Here is a 17,204-nt window from a genome sequence, read left to right as displayed (position 1 = left end):
TTGTTTTCACCAAAATCAACATGAGTCGGAAATGGAATCTGTTCAGCAAAAGGAAAGGGAGTAAAGTTGACAGCCATGGTACCACGGCCGCCGACGAAGAAATACAATTTAAACCAAACATCAGACCTGGCCAAGAGTCTTCCCATTGGGGCCTCAACACTAATGCCAGGAATAGGGACTCCCACCCAGCCACAAAAGCCCCAGATTACAGAAAGGCAGTTGGTTCTCAAACTAGTGCTCAAAGTGCGCCACAAGCCCAAATGTTGTCGAATCAAAGAAATGACATTGGTGTGGCAGCTGTGACTGATGCCCAGAAACGAATCTCTGAATTGGATGTGTCGAATAACCCTCGCTTTTCGAATCGGAAACTTCACGTCAAAAACGACACCGAATCTGATAAGAACTCATTTGATCAGCATCCTGTTGTTCCGGTTGCAAATATTCCTCGCACCTCACCAAGAGTCGCCAAAAAACTCATCAAGCCTGGTGCTTCCAACACACCACAGCCTGCTTTCTTGACACCTTCTGGAAATACTAACTTGGTGATAGTTTTTGTCCATGTCACACACTTCTATGATCTACTTTTAAATACTCTATACATACAAAATTTTTACTTTGCTATTTTTGCAATATTTTTTTAAATTTTCTTGAAATATTTTAGGGAGTTTCAGTGTCAGATGAATACACTGACCCCTTCGATGCCGTGCCGACACCAACAAAAGAAAAAACAGGTCTTTCGACTGTTGATGGTTATGTTGAACCTTACGAAGCACAACAGATGTACCATGGTAAGTGCAATAATAAACTTTTTGTTTTAATAGATTGATTCAAGATTAATCGGTTCAATAGTTATTACTGTTGACTGACTAATTGCAGGAAACTCATGCTTGCTACATGATTCTATTTTACTGTAGATGTAACAAATAATAACACCAGTGTCACTGAAGAAGATTCAAAGAAAGCGGTTTATGATAATCCGTGGGATAGCAAAGATATCAAGCCTGAACCCCCACAAGGTATATGATGCTTCATAATTGTTTGCATTCTCTGCCCAGTTTTGAGTACAAAGTCATATTGTGACACTATTATTGTAACACTTTTTCTGTCAAGTTGTAAAGTCGTTGCTCTCAATTTTTTAGACGATTATGAGGAACCATGGGACAACAGCTCTGAAACCTTGCCATACCACCGTCCTCAACATTTGCGACCTCCTCCGCGAAGTAAAGGTCATGAACTAGTTTTAGAATATCCAGCCAACAACGTGATGAATGAGTCAGGGGACTCGTCTACCTCTTCCTCTTCAGCCAGTCTTGCCAAACAGCGGATGGTACGGGTGGACAGCCCCAGGAATTCACCCCATGACTCCCCACGTGATTCGCCCAAACTAGATAAAAGACTAATAAGGCCCAAGGATGTAGGCAGTAACATGGACCCTCGTTCACAACTCTATAGTGTGCCTGGTGGAGGTCCAAAATACAAACCTGTGGATCACCGTTTAATCAAAACTGAACTGTCATTAGAAGAAAGGCGGAATTCCCCTATTGAAAGAGCAAACTCTTCTCGGGGTAGTAGTATTAACAACAGTCCAATGAGCAGTAATCGGGGTTCACCAAATCGCTCCCCGTTAAACACTCTTATAGCTGGCGAAGCCATGGACCGATTGCACAATGAACCTTCGCGGAGATCATCTTCGCCGTTTGTACAACCGGTCAATGTGTCTCATTATCTTTTAAGTAAGGCTAAAAGTCGCTCATTGGACATTCGGAACCGACAGTTTCCCCCTAACGTCAAAGGAAAATACCCTAGTGCCATCCCCAAAAGTGCTTCTGACAATCAGCTCATGCAAAGCGAAATGTATAATCCTGCTGCATATCGCGGCAGTCAGCCACTTGGTGGTGTAATGGAGTATGAAGAGCCTTGGGACACTGGTAGCAACCAGCAGGCCCCCAATTCCCGACAACAACAAATGCCACATATTGCCCATTCACGATCGAAATCATATGAATTGAGTTCTTTTACTTCTTCGAACATGTACACTAGACATGGAAAGTCCCATTCATTTGACAAGTGTGATCCAAGTCGGCCGTTGGACTATGAGCCACCTTGGGATGTACATGTTCCACAGACACATTGTAAGTAGTTACTTACTTTAATTTTAGATGTCAGGTTTTGCAAAAAGTGTTGTAATATATATACAGTAGAGTTCACTTATTATCACCACCTTGGGGCCAGACCATTGTGGTCATAATGTCCGAATGATCACAATAACCGCAGCTGATAAATATATATACTGTGTATTTGTATGTATACTAATACTATAACATTTATATAAATTAAGCGACCGCCACCCACCTTGAAAAGTACCACAAGCACAAAGCTTACACAGCTCAGCAATAATTAGCATTCAATAGCTCTTAACACGGTCTGTAATGGTGTGAGTTTGCTCGATCCTTTTCGCTGTTACCATATTAGCAAGTGGCATGCAAGCTCAATTGCTACATTGTTCTTAGTGAAAATGGTTTGCTTTGGTCAATTTTCACTGGCTATAATGTTCCCAACCACTGTTTCCTGCTTATAAAATTAAAGCATGGTTTGTTATTGCTGAGCTTACATATTAACAATGAAAACCCGGCCGAATGTGGGATGCGGGTTCAAAAAATTTGGTCTGGACTGTGACAGCCATTAACTGAGTAAGGGTAAACTGTTGGCAACTACGACTTGTATTTCTTCGTTTTAAAAAATTCATCAATTGTTACTTTTTATTAAACTCATAATGAAATTGAATATTCATGTTATGTGGCGGTTAACTTAAACTTTTGCTTTCAGTGGAATCCATGCACAGGTTCCAGCAACGCCAGTTGGAATTACACCCATCTGAAGCAATCAGCTTGAGGGACTTTGATCCTCTTTTACCACTTGAAAAACAGAGGTGTGTAAGACTATTCAGTTGCATTTTTGTGGTTTCATTTAAACTCATTAAAGTTATACATGTAAGTGAGCCCAATTGGCCCATTACAAAAGAATTTATGATGCTTGAGTACTTTGGTTTATTTCAAGTTCTTTCAGTCAGTTTTCCGGAATTAATGGACTGCATCTCACAAAACAAATATTTGGACAGATATTAACTGGGGCACGTGCTAGAAATGTTATTTGAAAGCATCATGACAAAGCTCCTATAGAGATACTGTGTGAATCTAAAAGATTTTTAAAGTAGAATGATAAATATATCCAGCAATACTTGTATTTGAAAATGTTTGTTTGACAGGCTTGTAATAATTATTTCTCATTAAAAGCGTCTCTTGCATACTAGTATACGATAAATTATTATGATATTGAACATAGTTTGATTGGTATGAAATAACATTATAATCTGTAAACAAATATATGAATAAACTAAGTGTCACTATCACATCACACTTAGAGTCGTGGTAGTAATATCATCACTTCTATCTGGACTTAATCGATAATTACAGGCCTATACACAAGACAATCATGTTATTTACATACCTTTTTTATTACCGCTTGTTCTCTATTATTAAAAGAAATATAAGTCTCGGGCTACGTAGTGGAAGTTAGTCCTACTTGAGATATTCATCGCTTACATACTAAATGGCAAGGTTGTTATGTAGCGCTATGATATCATCAAGTTGTCATGGTTTTGTTTTCTCTGTTTTATTCCTCCTAATCCACAGGTTTTAGTGAATGGTTGCTATCGCTGATTCACAAAAAGACCACTTTTTTGTTAGCCATATCTAGGTGATAGTAATCTTTGCTTGATTACTCAAACACATCCAAAGAAAAATATTTGCGCTCACGCAAAACACATGAAGTGAACCAGATAGTTTGCTAAATTTGCTATTCACGATTTAATTTTGTGATTGAATAAAAATTAGATATACTATATAGCTATTTCACATAACATGGATGATTTAAACAAATTATGTGTTGACTGAATTAAAATGCTTAGTATTTTATTGATATGATATTTTACTATAATAAGTATCCTTACTATTTCCTTATTTATTTCTTCTCAAAGTTAAATTGTATGATCACATATTACATTATTTACCATAGCTGGTTTCATGGAGCTATCACAAGAGATGAAGCAAATCGAAGACTCGATAAGGAAGTAGAAGGATCTTATTTAGTGAGAAACAGCGAAAGTGTTCCAAATAATTACAGCTTATCCCTCCGGTATGTGTGAAGAACTCATGAAGTAATATGTATGTCATTAGGATGCCTGCAACATAGTCCAATAATAGTACCACTTTTTTCTGTGCTTGTGTGTTCCCAGTCTACTAAATTTAAAAAATACAAAAGTTTTTTTCTTGTGTGCCATTAACTTCTTTAAGTCCAAATTTCTAGCTTATGGTTAATGAAAGCATTTAACATCAACGATGTAATACTACTGTACAAACAGTATCCCTTTTATTGGTCACAAGTCGTAATAATTGTGCAAGTTAAATAAACCGAATCGGTCAATTTTTGCAGAACATTAAATGAAACAATTCACATGGTGATATCTCGGACGAGAGATGGTTTCTGGATCCTCGGTGAATTCAGTGCACCATTTCACAGCATACCGGAAATGGTTGCTTTCTATGCAACACATCGCTTGAAAATAAACGATATTCAACAGATTTCCCTTCGGTACCCCTTGCCAGAAGATTATCCTTAGTTATTTTTTTATCGTTAATGTTTTATTTTATAATTTTTATCTCTTTTCATCTTATTTATTTTCAAGCTTTTGCTTAAAGCACTCTTGCGATAAAATATCTGCCTTAAATTGTAATGCTCTACAATCACACTTTAATCGCTACTATGTTTGTTTTTCTATTTTGAGATTAGTTGGGTCTCTTTTAGGCTTTGAAATTTGTCTTTGGTTACAGTCAAAGTTTACCCCGTTGCTTTGCAACTATTATTGTATATATAGTTATATATACGTTCCAGTAATTTTTTTATTGCATATTTCTATTTAATGTTTTTAGAATATACTTGCGTCTATTGTCAAATATCATGCATGTAATAGTTTACATTTTACAGCCATTGTTGCCGTGGATTTAATGTAATCGAAATTTATATCATTATTATGTTACTTGTGTAATGAAGGTACCACAGTGCATATGGGTATCTTTAAAATGCTAGGATGTTGCATGAGATATTTGCCTTTAAGTTAAACTTGATGTACTATTTCAAAACCCGTGATGGGAAGGTGCTAGCTAGCAAACAATATGAGGTGCTACTGATTCTTATAGTTGTGTTATGAGATGCTGTAACTGTTTTTCTTGACCAAAGTACTGAGCTTCCAGTTTATTGTTACCTACTCTCTCATTTTTGATCTTGGTGTTGATTTGATGCAGTTACTAAATCGTGCAAACATTGACAATTGCCTTCAGAAATTTACACTTGTTTTTATGGTGTATTTTTTTGTTGATTTCATAATTTGTTTTTGGAAATTTGCTAAAACACTTGGTCCTGTGAACGCCAATGAAGCATTGCCCATATTTTGTAATCATGGGGACTATTTTATATCACAAAGGCAGTATTAAAATGAATGCACAAAAACATGTTTCATATGTAAGACATTCCAGGAATATATGTGATGCTGAAGTCGATTCTCTACAGCAGCGTATTCAATGCAGGATTTTGATAAATACACTTCCTCATTAAAATCGCAATGAAAAGTGGGAATTTTACAGCAATCGTCTTTTCATTGCTTCCACCTCAGTCATCCTCCTCCATTTCGACTTCAACAACCTCTTGAGCTTGCTTGTTGTTTTGAGCTAAACACAAATCAAAATTTCAAAGTGAGAGTATGCATTTGCAAGATGTAGTTTGACAAGGTTTGCATAGCGTTTTTGCTTGCAAGTAGATGCATGTAATTAACAGTGAGTGGGGTTTTTTTTTCAAATGATCATGGGTTGCCATTAGGGATGTGCCGCGAGGAAGATTATTCGGGTTCGTACAAACCCGAATATCATGAAGGTCGACACGAACGAATCCCGAATCTATTCGTATTAGAACCAAACAATAAAATTTCATCCAAAAGTTGTCAAGTCTTACTTGTAACATGATGTAATCAATAAACAAATCGCTTTCCTTCAAAAAATAGTGTTTAAAACACGATTGAAAAAGCAAAATCGTTAGGAAAACGACCTTCATTATAAGTACTGCTGACTCTAGTTTAGCTTTGTTGGGAAACTAGATCATCATTTTTAACAAAAGTCAGTAAATTTATAAGTAATATTGTATTCGGGTTCGCCATTGTTGGTATTCGTGTTCGCCCGAATCTTCCATAAAGGCGATATTCGGCGAATCTATTCGGGTTTGGGTACGTATCGGCCCATCCCTAGATGCCATATACAATAGCCAATTAATACACCACTTTAGCCCATATCAACCAAATACTCTCACCATCTGGCAAAGCTTTACTTGGAATTTGACCAGCCTGCAACATTTGTTTAAGCCTTTCAACTTCTTCTAAAGATGTTGCCTTCAAGATTGCTTCCTATAAATAAATTCAGTCATGTGGTGAAACTGTCTTATCGAGTTGTGCCAAAATTTTTGCTCAAAGGTACCTTTATTGCTTCTCTATCAGCTTTCGAAGGACCATCAGTGTGTTCTACACCATTGCTTGTAATAGGAGCTCCAGGCACAAAACTGCCAAGTTTGAACACAATGTTATTAAATCCGTTAACTGTAGTTAGGTAACAAAAAATATGCTGCATAAATCTCAGAGTCATTTATCATAAATGATAAACATGTGCAAGTTCAAAATAAAAAAGCAACTAAAAATCATGATTATGCAAAAGCCAGCCACGAAAAAAGTAACATTGGGGAGTTTCTGTTCTTGTCAGGATAAACACCATATTACAATACGGAAAGCAGGGACTTTTTGTGTAAATTTGGTTCTTTAATGCAATCTATTTCTTACGTTTTTTGTTTTTTGCCAATTTCAGTCATGAGTTTTTTTCCTTGCTTGGAACCAAATAACTTCTTCGATTCTTGTCTTTCCTGGTTCCATTATAACCGAGAAAATCAAAAAATACATAATTTTGGAAGCCACGAACCACGTGCACTACAATAGGATGCACTATGAAACAAAAACTCATGGAAATACCTTCAATCTAACTCGACGAAAGTCCAACACCCGCACTTGAGGTATCTGGTGGATAACGTAAAGACGATAATGCTGTCGATGTGTAACTGGATTCCTAAGAAGACTTAAAAATTCCAACTTCTTAAAGTGTGTCAATGAGTCCAAGTCTGAAAGCTCTCGGATTTCGCAGTTTGTAAGGTAAAGTTCGTGAAGGTTGGGAATGAATGTGTGTACGTCTTCACCAATTCGACTACAAATTAAAATCACACTTGATTAATCAACCAAATTTAATACAAACGACTGTTTAAAGAAACAACATGGGGAACGTTTCAAAAATCTTTGGTGTAACTGACAGCCAAACGATATATACAAGGTTAGACTTCGGAATAGCCCGGAATAATCACACATCTTGGCGCAAACATAGCAGCTGCAAATTCATATTGCTCTTCTGTTATTGTCTTGTTTTGACAAAAAAGAGCACAGTGTCTCCTTTTGTTAGACATCACAGTTAGTATAATGTCTTTCGCGTAATTCCTAATGTACGGAATGCACTCTGGTATGCAAGACTCCGTATTCTGTTACAGACTGAAAATTGGGCTATTTTCTGAGCAAACAGAAACCATTTGATAAAAATATCTATACCAAATGGTACTTTGCTGTTAAACTGTGCGCCCAAATACTTGAAATACAGGCGGTAAATTTTTCGCTTGCAATACAAATTTGGCGGTCTAGGGTCTGTGTCGTGCAGTCATACAACAATCAAATAAAGTGCAATAGATTACTATACCATATCCGGTTGTTGTTAAAATGCAATGCTTTAATTCTTGGAAGCAACGGAAAACCATCCAGCTTCCTAATATCATTATCAGAAAAGTCAACCGTGTCGAACTGGTCAAGTGTAGCTCCCATGTTTTCAATGACTGGGATTTTATATCCTAAAAATCAGTTGAATAAAAAGTTTAATCAAGTAGCTCAAGTAGTTTTCAAGTTTAAAAAGTTTAATCTCAGAGTTTAATCAAGTGGCCAAAAATCATAGAACTTATACATATAGCCTAGTGGTATACAATGCTCAACCGGCCCCATAGTGGAAAGTTTGGCAGCTGCATGAGATTAATCAATGTGCAAGTCAAATATTTTTATCTTCACGCCAATGGTGGTGAAATTGGTTCTTTGGCACCAATTTACCAGATTATAAAGTTTTCTCTTTTTGGGAAACGAAGTGAGTTTTTTTAATCCTTTTTTGTTCTAATTTAAGCCAAATCATGAGAGGGTTGGAGGCAATTAGTTTTAAATTAATTTAGACTTTGCAAAAATATGTGATTTTTAGTTGAAAAATAGTATTGATTTCAATTTGCGAGCTAGCTTTATAATTTATTTAAGAGAAGTGGTAGTTTGGGTCAGAGGGGATTAGTTTTAGGTTAATTTACACTTTGGAAAAATTAGTACTTGGTTCTTAGTTGAAATTAGCATACATTACAATTCACTGACTAGCGTAATTGCCATTAACAGTATTCATATTTTCCTACTTCTGTAAACAGTGCCGGTAAAATAACAGTCCACTTCACGGTTTACCGAAGTAAAAAAATACAATAATTAAGTAACCAGCTAGCTGAAGTAGCTTTTGTCAAATTCGGTAACCGGCTTCTAGTGAAATAAGCACTGCCTTTGGGAAATTCCTCACATAACAAGATAAGACATTACCCATTATACAGTATGTTCAATTAACTTTTATCGCCTGCGCACTTAAAAAGCTTTACAATCTGGCCAATTCAAAATATATAGACAAAGAATTAAGGCTTCGGTGCACCTCATCATGCCAAAATTTCCATCTTTGCACGCACAATTTCTTGTCAAATATTGCCGTATTTTCCACTCTGGAACGGGCCTAGGCTACTGCATTAGGATTATCTTGGAAAAGTAGCTTACCGCTTGCATAACAAAACTACACACATAAACCTCACCTCTCAGTAACAGCTCCCTATCTCTTACTGGGTTAATATATTGAATCGCTTGTTCTATTAAATCTGGAGTTAATTTCACCATTTTGAAGGAAATTATCAGATTATATAAAATTCACGACAGCACGTCTGAAAAACAGCCATAAAAGCAAATTAGGGAAATTTTTATAGAAGCTACCGTATAATGCATATTTAAACCAGGAATCTGCAAAATACTGAAATATCTTTTTTTATATATGATACCTACGGAATGTCTGGCAACGTTTTACGTATCACCTAAACCTATAAACAAACTACACCCTACAGCCCTAGCCTACAACTTAGAAGCACAAATTAGGCTGACACTATTTCACCAAAAAAAGTCGGGGTGTCTTTTACTTGGCACTCTCATATCCGAATCGCGTATTGAGGAATATTACGTCAAAATTCTTTCTCTGTTACCTCATAACTCCTTTCCATTCACCTTCAGGTCAATGTGCAGAAATATATAGGAGACGCAAAAATCGGGTCTAATGCAGGTGCACAACCACAGAATACATAGTATACTAGACCCTAACTACTCTTGTGACGCCATTTGGTTGTGCACATCATCACCAGGCCCTAAAAATCGTTCAAAGCTATTTTTTTCATGGTTTCTTTTTTAACCTAAATTACATGCTAATGTTATAACATAGGCTTAGTAACCTAATTCTTCCTTCCAATCTAAATCTAACTACAATTCAACTCCAAATAGCTTAAACCAACTTTTTGCTTACCCATTCTCCTAGGCTAACCGCTTATCTTTAACTATGAGCTGCGTGAGCTACTTGTGGAGAAATAGTCACTCTGCACAAATTATCCAAAAAATGAACATGGCGGGCACATGCAAAACTCAACGATCCAAGCTAGTGGAAGGTTATACGATGTCTATTGTAGCATATTATCTTTGATTTCTTGGCGCTGTGACAGGTATAAGATGAAACATTTCATCTAAGGCTAAATATTCGAGTAACGTTTACTGTGAGTTTCCATTATATTTATATACTTATACAATACTTAGACAAATTTTGATACTTTTCCCATTGCCAATCAATATCATTTTATTTTATGTCAATAGTGCAACGGGGATGAAACAATAAAGCCGGTTATTACTAACATGCGGCGAACTAATAAACGGAAAAAAGCGACAAAGCCGAAAGGCCAACGCTAAAACGTACCCGAAAATAAAATGGGTAATAAGTGCTGTTAACAATAATAGCACGTCTATTAAGCCCAAAAGTTTTGCTAAGTATGTTATAGTATCAAAAATTTATCCTTGGATTGATGCAAGTCTTGTTATAGTATGGGCATAAGTGGGCAGTACCGATACCGGTTCCGTCCGTACTTTTGAAAAATGTCAATGACTTTGAAAAAAGTACCAAATCTCTATACCAAATTAATTTTTTCAAGAAATTTCTGTCGGTTTCGTTACTTGGTACCTTTCACGTGATAATTTCAAAATTTTAGCATCTGTTGATCTTTTTTAATCTAGAAATGTCAAGTACAATTGCAAGCGATTAACGTCTCGTATATTTTGGCCTGGAGTAATCTTTACCGGGAGCATACAATAGCCGCAAACAATGCATTTGCAGCAACTTCTTTTACACAAAAAGTACCGGTACCGAGTATCGACAAAGTACCGAACTACTTTTTTGAAATAGTACCTAATATAACAGGAATCGACGGTACTTTCAAAGTACCGACTGCCGACCTGTGGGTATAAGCATAGCTTCAATCCAAGCAGAGGCTAAAATTAGTCCTTACACTGACCTAAGAAAAACATCCTTAACAGTCTTCTTTAGATTTTTTTTAAGGCAGTTATTAGTGATATTCTGGCCTCTTGGAGATCCCAAGTTGTTCAGGCCTGAAAGGTTTTTCTTTTGCACAGTTTTCTCGCTTAATGTAACCTACTCCAAAGGTGGCCAACAAAGCATTATTATTTGTCTCTGGTTAGCCCTTTTTATTTCTTTGTGTTTTGTGTAAAAAGTACGCATTTTAACTGCTGCGTGATTGTTTGTTATTTGTCCAAACTTTCTACTAAACTTATACCACGTTTTGAGCTCTCGAGGCATTAGTTTATTGTTTATTCGCCGTTAACTGCGCGAAGAGAAAGTTAGGATGCTAACTGTTATGGTAATAGCACAATAAAACAAATCCTCACAAACAATTAACGAGTAGTCTCCAATAAATCACAGATGAGCTTATGTATTAATTAATAGCCTATATAACTTAAGCAAGGATTCTAACAGTAGCATATACCTGAACATATACCTCTCGGATTAACCTATAACAACATAAGTTCGCCATATTCCTACCGCTATCTGTCCGAGAATTTGACAACATCAACGTTCACTGCACCACTAACTCATTACGTACTAACATCTGAAACGTGATTTATTTTACTGCATAAGTTGTGATCTTCTTGAACATATATGATAGGTTTGACTCTACTATATCTTGCAATTCTTATTATGTTGTTCATTCTTTTGCATTCGACGCTAAAGTATAGTGCTAAACTTGTATTACGATAAGACGTGCTTGCATAATTCGACGAACCAGAGATCATGCGTTAAAAGTTCAGCATAGCCATCAAAGATCAAACCCAGATGGAATGCCTAGTTTTCGGAAAGTCAAAGTTGCAAAGGCCACGAAACAAAACGATATGCTTTTATATCTTGCGAAATTCGTTTGTTTAAAAGTAGTAGAAAACAGGAAAAATGCTATTAAATATTAACTTATCTTAACTTTTGCAAGTCATGTATCATACACACAGCATTTATGCCTATTTGTCAGTGATGGATTTCGAAAACTGGAGGTAGACTCAAGTTAAATGCCTAACTAAGTTGTACTCGTTTGCGTGGATTTCCCTCAAAAATCCATTATAGAAACGATTTATACACGGGCCATTTAAGATTTTTTTAATAGGCCTTGACTTTAAAACTTACTGAATTATTTTGTGCTAATAAAACTATCGTTATTAACGTGCAATGATCAGGACCGAAACTATACATTTCTCGGAGGGGAAAATATTTTTCTTCTTTACTTGCGTGAAAATAACGGGTTCTTTTGTGGTTGTCTTCAACGATTCTCTGTGAAGGACGGCACTAGAAATCCTGCTGTGACTGGAGCAAAAATATTCTCTTATGATTAACAATGGAATTAATTTCTCGTAAAGGTTCTTAACCTCGTTTTTTAGTTCCAATGAATCCTTGAAGTTTAAGAAAACTTTCTAAAATCTCTTTTTTATATTTTTCACATTTCTTGTTTGACCAGCCTACAACGAGGTTAGCATTGTACATTTTGTTCCACACAGTCAATGGCAAAAAATATTACATTTCAAACATAATCATTGCAAATGGGTTACAGTGCGGTAGACTATAGCAGAAAAGAAAAAACATCGTATGCAGAGTGCAGATAGTAAAAGTTTTATCCCATTTGTGATTTAGTTTATGGGTTGCTCATTGTAAAAGTTGAAAAATTCAATGCAGGAATAAAAACGTGAATGGTAATTAAATCCTCTGCTTAATGTAAATGCTTTGTAGACAGTCAGGTAGATTTTTCGTTTGGAACTCAAAAGTTAGTAGTACTGTATAAGTTATCGAGGAGTGCTTAATATGTGATTTACAAGGGAACAATAACTTACAGTAAAATCGGTATTTTACAGTATTTCCTTAATTAGAATGTTTTTAGAGTTTAAACTTGAATAACATAATTATCGATAAGTTCAATTATTGCTGATCACGCACGGGAGTCGTGAAGTGAAAACAGGAAAGTGTTCTTTTTTGAAAATAAGTTTGCCTACTTCGCCGACATTCAGAAAATAAGTATACTATATGTAAATAAAATAAATATAAATATATGTAAGAACTTTGCTCTCTAGTGGTCACTACTCACTATCCACTAAAAGTTTTTAATAAGGTAATCCACTAGGATTGCGTTTTGTGGTAGTTTAGTTAGCAATATAGGCCTCTATGGTTTACGGTATGGGAGTTCAGCTTACTGCGCAAGGGTAGCCCAAATTATATTGCACCATTAATCGTTTTTATGTACATAAATGATGCCCAAGTGTACTTGTATTCGCATAAAAGATATCAATCAGATTAGCTTAGATCTTAATAGTTAATAGTATTGGCTGTTGAGCGTTTAGGCTAAGTCTTATTATTGAATCGTAAAACGCGTGTGCGCATATAAGAATTCAGGCGTAGGCTACATTTTGCCGGTCTTGTATACAAGTGCGTAACCAGGTGACGTCACAATTTGAGTAGCTGTGGTCTAGTATAAAAAGGCATCCTGTGATTGTTCACTTTCATTCTAGCCCAGATTTTGCTTGGTAAAAAATGTTGTGCGTGCACGTGCCCAACTTTCCACTATGGTTCACAATTAACGAGCGTCAAAGTCCCAAGAGCTTGGGTTAAAATTATTCTGCAACATTATTACTGTTAACTAACAGCCAGACAGTGGTGCAGTTGCGGTGTTGTAAGAAATAAGACAATATTCTGTTGCTATAAATTGGGTTTTAGTTTAGTGCCATAGTGGAAAGTGTTGTACCTGTATGCACAAGATTGATTAATATGTCACGCAGTACGCCGATTTATAATAAATAACTAAAGTAAAACTGGTTGTTTGTACGCCAATTTAAAGTAAATATACAAAGAATTGAGGCTTCAGTGCTCGTCATCTGCCAACATTTGCGTGTTTAGACGCACGACTTCTTGTCAAAAACTACTGTACTTTTCGGTCAGGCTCTATAGTGCACAACCATCATGATGAATTTTTATACAAGAACCAAGCCACTGAGATATGATACACCCACCGACTCATGCTGATCATTAATACCAATCAGCACTTAATATGGTTGAAATATTGTATTGTGTTGTTTAATTTTTGTCGTTGTGTGTGAAAAAACAAAAAATAAAATGGTAACCATTATAGCGTGATAAAATAACAAATCCACCAACAAACAATGAGCAAGAAAGAGTAGCAAAGCTCCAGGACTTGTAAGGTGCAAGAATAATGTAACCAAATGATCTAACTTAATTAATATAAACCTTACACACAATGAACAAGTTGAGAAAAAATTATAAAAATGACAAAACAGTGCCGACCAGCACAAAAATATCTAAGAAAATAAGTTATATTAAATTAGATACTGATGCGGTGTGGCAACTACCAATCAGCTAATAAAAAAGGACTTATAAAGATACATTTAGTGGCATGGTAATGAAGGCAAATACTAAGTTAAAAATCTGTAGCTATATATCTAGCATAAGTTGTGCTTGATAAGATTATTGATATTGTTACTGCTTAAACTGGAATCTTTTTTTTTAGCAATTAATTTTCTTAAGTAAGGTGGTGGTGGAAATTTAGCATTTTAGAAAATGTCTGCTGGGGTCTCAGACAATGAAATATGCAATCTGGCTTATGATGGTCAAATGGCATTGTTGGCATACAAAATTAAAGAAAATCCAGGAGCTGTAAATGTTAAGGATCAGGTAACTAAACCTAGCAGCCCTAGCTTATTAGCCTATGGTGCTTGCTTGGGAAGTATTTTCAAGATTTGTTCGTTAGTCTATATATAAGTGGAATTTCAGCATTCGCATTTCATTAAAGTGCATCTATTGTTTTGTGGTTTTAATGTTTAACATTTTGCACATAGCTGATAACTGTACGTGTTATTTGTTTATTTGAAAATAAATTTTGCTCAATTTTGGCTTGTTTCCAATTGAATAAATTGAAACATTTCTGAAATTCTAAGTTGTTTACAATCAGTATAATACTTAGTAGTTGTTGATTAGTTTTATCATTAGAAACAAATGTTATTTTATATTTAAGAAACAAATTTAGGTCCCAAAACCCTTTTGAGAGGATGAACTGGATTGCAATGTGAGAGAGAAAGACAACCAAATTTAGGAACATATAAAATATTCTTGTTACTGTGTTACAGACAGATCGTACACCATTGCATTGGGCTGTTTCAGCAGGAAAGAGAGACATTGTTGATTTTTTAGTTGACAACAGTGCCAGTGTTAATAGCATTGATGATGTAAGCCAGTTAATGTTATTTTAACAACATGTTATGATTGACTACCTACTTTTTAAATGCATCTTTATTGTATCTCTTTTGAAACTTTCTAAATTTTACGTTTACCTTTCTTTGTATGGAAATATTCAGAGTCATTGGGCTCCCATTCACATAGCTGCTTCTGTTGGGAATGAAGCCATTCTCACAACGATTCTTTCTCGTGGTGCTAAAATTAACTGCAAAAACAATACCGGCCAGACCCCACTACATTACGCTGCTTCAAAAAATCGAATGGAAGTTGCCAAGGCATTGCTTGCTCGTGGAGCAGACCCAGATGCTTCAGACAATTATGAGGCTACCCCTCTTCACCGATGTGCCTCAAAAGGGAACACTAAATTAGTACAACTCCTACTTGCTCACAGTGCAAATGTTAATGCTCAGGATTCAGAAGGAAACACCCCACTGTAAGTCTGGGTTTTTGTTTTGGTTCCCATCTAAGTAACTTAAGCTTTAAACATTTTTGCATTTGTTTGAGAATACTGTTAATACTGTTACAGCCAACTGCTGCTCTTGCAGCAAACTGCTACTCTGTGTGTTGAGAAAATAATAAACTATTCATTTTAAGTTAGTTGAAAAGCTGTAACACAATATAGATTTATTACAAACTAGGCCATAGCTACATTGAGGTAAATAATTGACTTGCTTCCATAAAATTTTTGGAATTCTAGTATTTTACAACATGTCTAGTCAGGGACTAATTAACATATATGCCTCCATAAAAAATTAACCCTGGCTATGGCCTTAAATTTATTTACGTCCCAAGTTAAAGAACAGCAGCCTACTGTAATCGCTGATGTGTTTGTGCTTACGCACCTGATTTCAGCTCCTAGATTTTCATTAGGTTATACGCTACGCAGACTGTGTTAATTTGATTGTGGTTCAGTAGTTGTTGATAAAGCTCGTGCATGATTGGATTCAAGAACTGAGCAGCTCAAACAGGAATTAATATTATGTCATAAATGCTGTCCAATTAAAGTAAACCAGTAGAATTTCTCAAACTTTAAAATTAAAATGGAATTTCTTCTTACTATTAGGCATCTTGCTTGTGATGAAGATAGGCTTGCTGATGCGCGCTTATTGTTGGAAGCTGGTGCCGATTGTTCCATTCGTAACAGGGTAATACAGAGGCTTCAGGTTTCATTCCGGTGTTAGTTAAGCATAGCAATTTTTTTGATATAACATTTAAAGAAAGATGTTCATTACAATTTAGGAGGAAAAGACGCCGATGAGGCTTGCGACCGAGACGATGAAATCGCAGCTGAAGAAATATCGTGGTGGATGATGATGTCACTTACGTGATAAATGCCTCACTGTGCTGTGCAGAAGACAATCAACCAGTTTTACTTTTATGCTTTTGTAACAGTAGATTTTTGCGCTTGCCCCAGTAGACACATAGAAAGTCATTGTACCATTCATTGATGAACGTACAAGTTTCCAAAAACCCATTACTACACTACCACAGCACTGTGATTGATAAGTCGTATGTAAGATATCTTTAAAAAAACTTAAATGTGTTATATAAGTTCATTTTATTTACTGTGCTTACCGCGAGGCAATTCTACCGTAACTCTTACCAATTCCCATGTCTTAGCCACTTCGCAAAGTAAACAAAACAAACACTTCGTTCGTCTAATGCCCATTTCTTTCAGCTTGATGTGTAGGTTTAAAAGAAAGTGTTGAAAGTACAGTGTAAATGGTTATCATAACCTGTATAAACACAGACTCTCTTATATGAACGGTAACGGTGGCCTTCTGTTCGCTTTGGAGGAAAGGTGTTATTCGTACAATGGATGATAGTGTTTTTGTTAAGAGTTTATTGTTCTACAAACGACGCGTTTTTAAGACTTTCTACAAAGCGCAGTGTAATAATATGCTTTCAAAGTTATCGTCCGATCAAAAGAAAATGTTTTTTGTTGTATTTGCTTCGAAGGAGATCGCGAGTTGTAACTCTTAATTTGGTCGATGTAAGGCCTTAACGTTTAAGGCCGTGTTATGGTTGTGACCGACTCGTTTTACGTCGAAATTGTGCCCTGTAGGCCTAAATTAC

The 17,204-nt window shown here is 35.9% G+C and overlaps 3 protein-coding genes across 4 annotated transcripts; 2 read left to right on the top strand and 1 right to left on the bottom strand.

Annotated features, from left to right (window-relative positions):
* LOC143458963 (uncharacterized) lies at positions 1-5,645 on the top strand. Its single transcript, XM_076955876.1, has 7 exons — positions 1-542; positions 662-788; positions 915-1,016; positions 1,140-2,132; positions 2,827-2,929; positions 4,075-4,194; positions 4,492-5,645. Exons 1-7 carry the CDS (start codon positions 21-23, stop codon positions 4,676-4,678), a joined length of 2,154 nt encoding a protein of 717 aa, XP_076811991.1. The 5' UTR covers positions 1-20; the 3' UTR covers positions 4,679-5,645.
* LOC143458965 (U2 small nuclear ribonucleoprotein A'-like) lies at positions 5,494-9,207 on the bottom strand. Its single transcript, XM_076955878.1, has 7 exons — positions 9,061-9,207; positions 7,887-8,034; positions 7,121-7,349; positions 6,935-7,014; positions 6,579-6,660; positions 6,415-6,508; positions 5,494-5,783 (listed from the first exon to the last, which is right to left on the bottom strand). The coding sequence occupies exons 1-7, from the start codon at positions 9,140-9,142 to the stop codon at positions 5,725-5,727; spliced, it is 774 nt and encodes a 257-aa protein (XP_076811993.1). The 5' UTR covers positions 9,143-9,207; the 3' UTR covers positions 5,494-5,724.
* A 5,177-nt stretch (positions 9,208-14,384) lies between these two features.
* LOC143459815 (uncharacterized) lies at positions 14,385-16,779 on the top strand. Of its 2 annotated transcripts, none has more exons than XM_076957103.1 (5): positions 14,385-14,567; positions 15,020-15,118; positions 15,248-15,561; positions 16,192-16,273; positions 16,368-16,779. In XM_076957103.1, exons 1-5 carry the CDS (start codon positions 14,454-14,456, stop codon positions 16,437-16,439), a joined length of 681 nt encoding a protein of 226 aa, XP_076813218.1. In that variant the 5' UTR covers positions 14,385-14,453; the 3' UTR covers positions 16,440-16,779. The 2 variants fall into 2 exon arrangements, with proteins under 2 accessions (XP_076813218.1, XP_076813217.1); XM_076957102.1 differs by having other exon boundaries at positions 16,192-16,291.
* Positions 16,780-17,204: the final 425 nt, after the last annotated feature.

The sequence above is a fragment of the Clavelina lepadiformis genome, chromosome 5, assembly GCF_947623445.1.
Source record: "Clavelina lepadiformis chromosome 5, kaClaLepa1.1, whole genome shotgun sequence".
In the NCBI taxonomy this organism is placed as follows: Eukaryota; Metazoa; Chordata; class Ascidiacea; order Aplousobranchia; family Clavelinidae; genus Clavelina; species Clavelina lepadiformis.
Note: the sequence above shows the minus strand (reverse complement) of the source record. Positions and strands in the feature narration are given on the sequence as shown.

Coding starts and splice junctions, on each gene's coding strand:
- LOC143458963 (XM_076955876.1), top strand. CDS start 21: ATGAGTCGGAAATGGAATCTGTTCAGCAAAAGGAAAGGGAGTAAAGTT. Junction 2,930..4,074: donor TTACCACTTGAAAAACAGAG/GTGTGTAAGACT, acceptor TATTTACCATAG/CTGGTTTCATGGAGCTATCA. Junction 4,195..4,491: donor AATTACAGCTTATCCCTCCG/GTATGTGTGAAG, acceptor CAATTTTTGCAG/AACATTAAATGAAACAATTC.
- LOC143458965 (XM_076955878.1), bottom strand. CDS start 9,142: ATGGTGAAATTAACTCCAGATTTAATAGAACAAGCGATTCAATATATT. Junction 7,350..7,886: donor TTTAACAACAACCGGATATG/GTATAGTAATCT, acceptor TTTAATTTGTAG/TCGAATTGGTGAAGACGTAC. Junction 5,784..6,414: donor AAGTAAAGCTTTGCCAGATG/GTGAGAGTATTT, acceptor ATTTGTGTTTAG/CTCAAAACAACAAGCAAGCT.
- LOC143459815 (XM_076957102.1), top strand. CDS start 14,454: ATGTCTGCTGGGGTCTCAGACAATGAAATATGCAATCTGGCTTATGAT. Junction 14,568..15,019: donor CTGTAAATGTTAAGGATCAG/GTAACTAAACCT, acceptor ACTGTGTTACAG/ACAGATCGTACACCATTGCA. Junction 15,119..15,247: donor GTGTTAATAGCATTGATGAT/GTAAGCCAGTTA, acceptor GGAAATATTCAG/AGTCATTGGGCTCCCATTCA.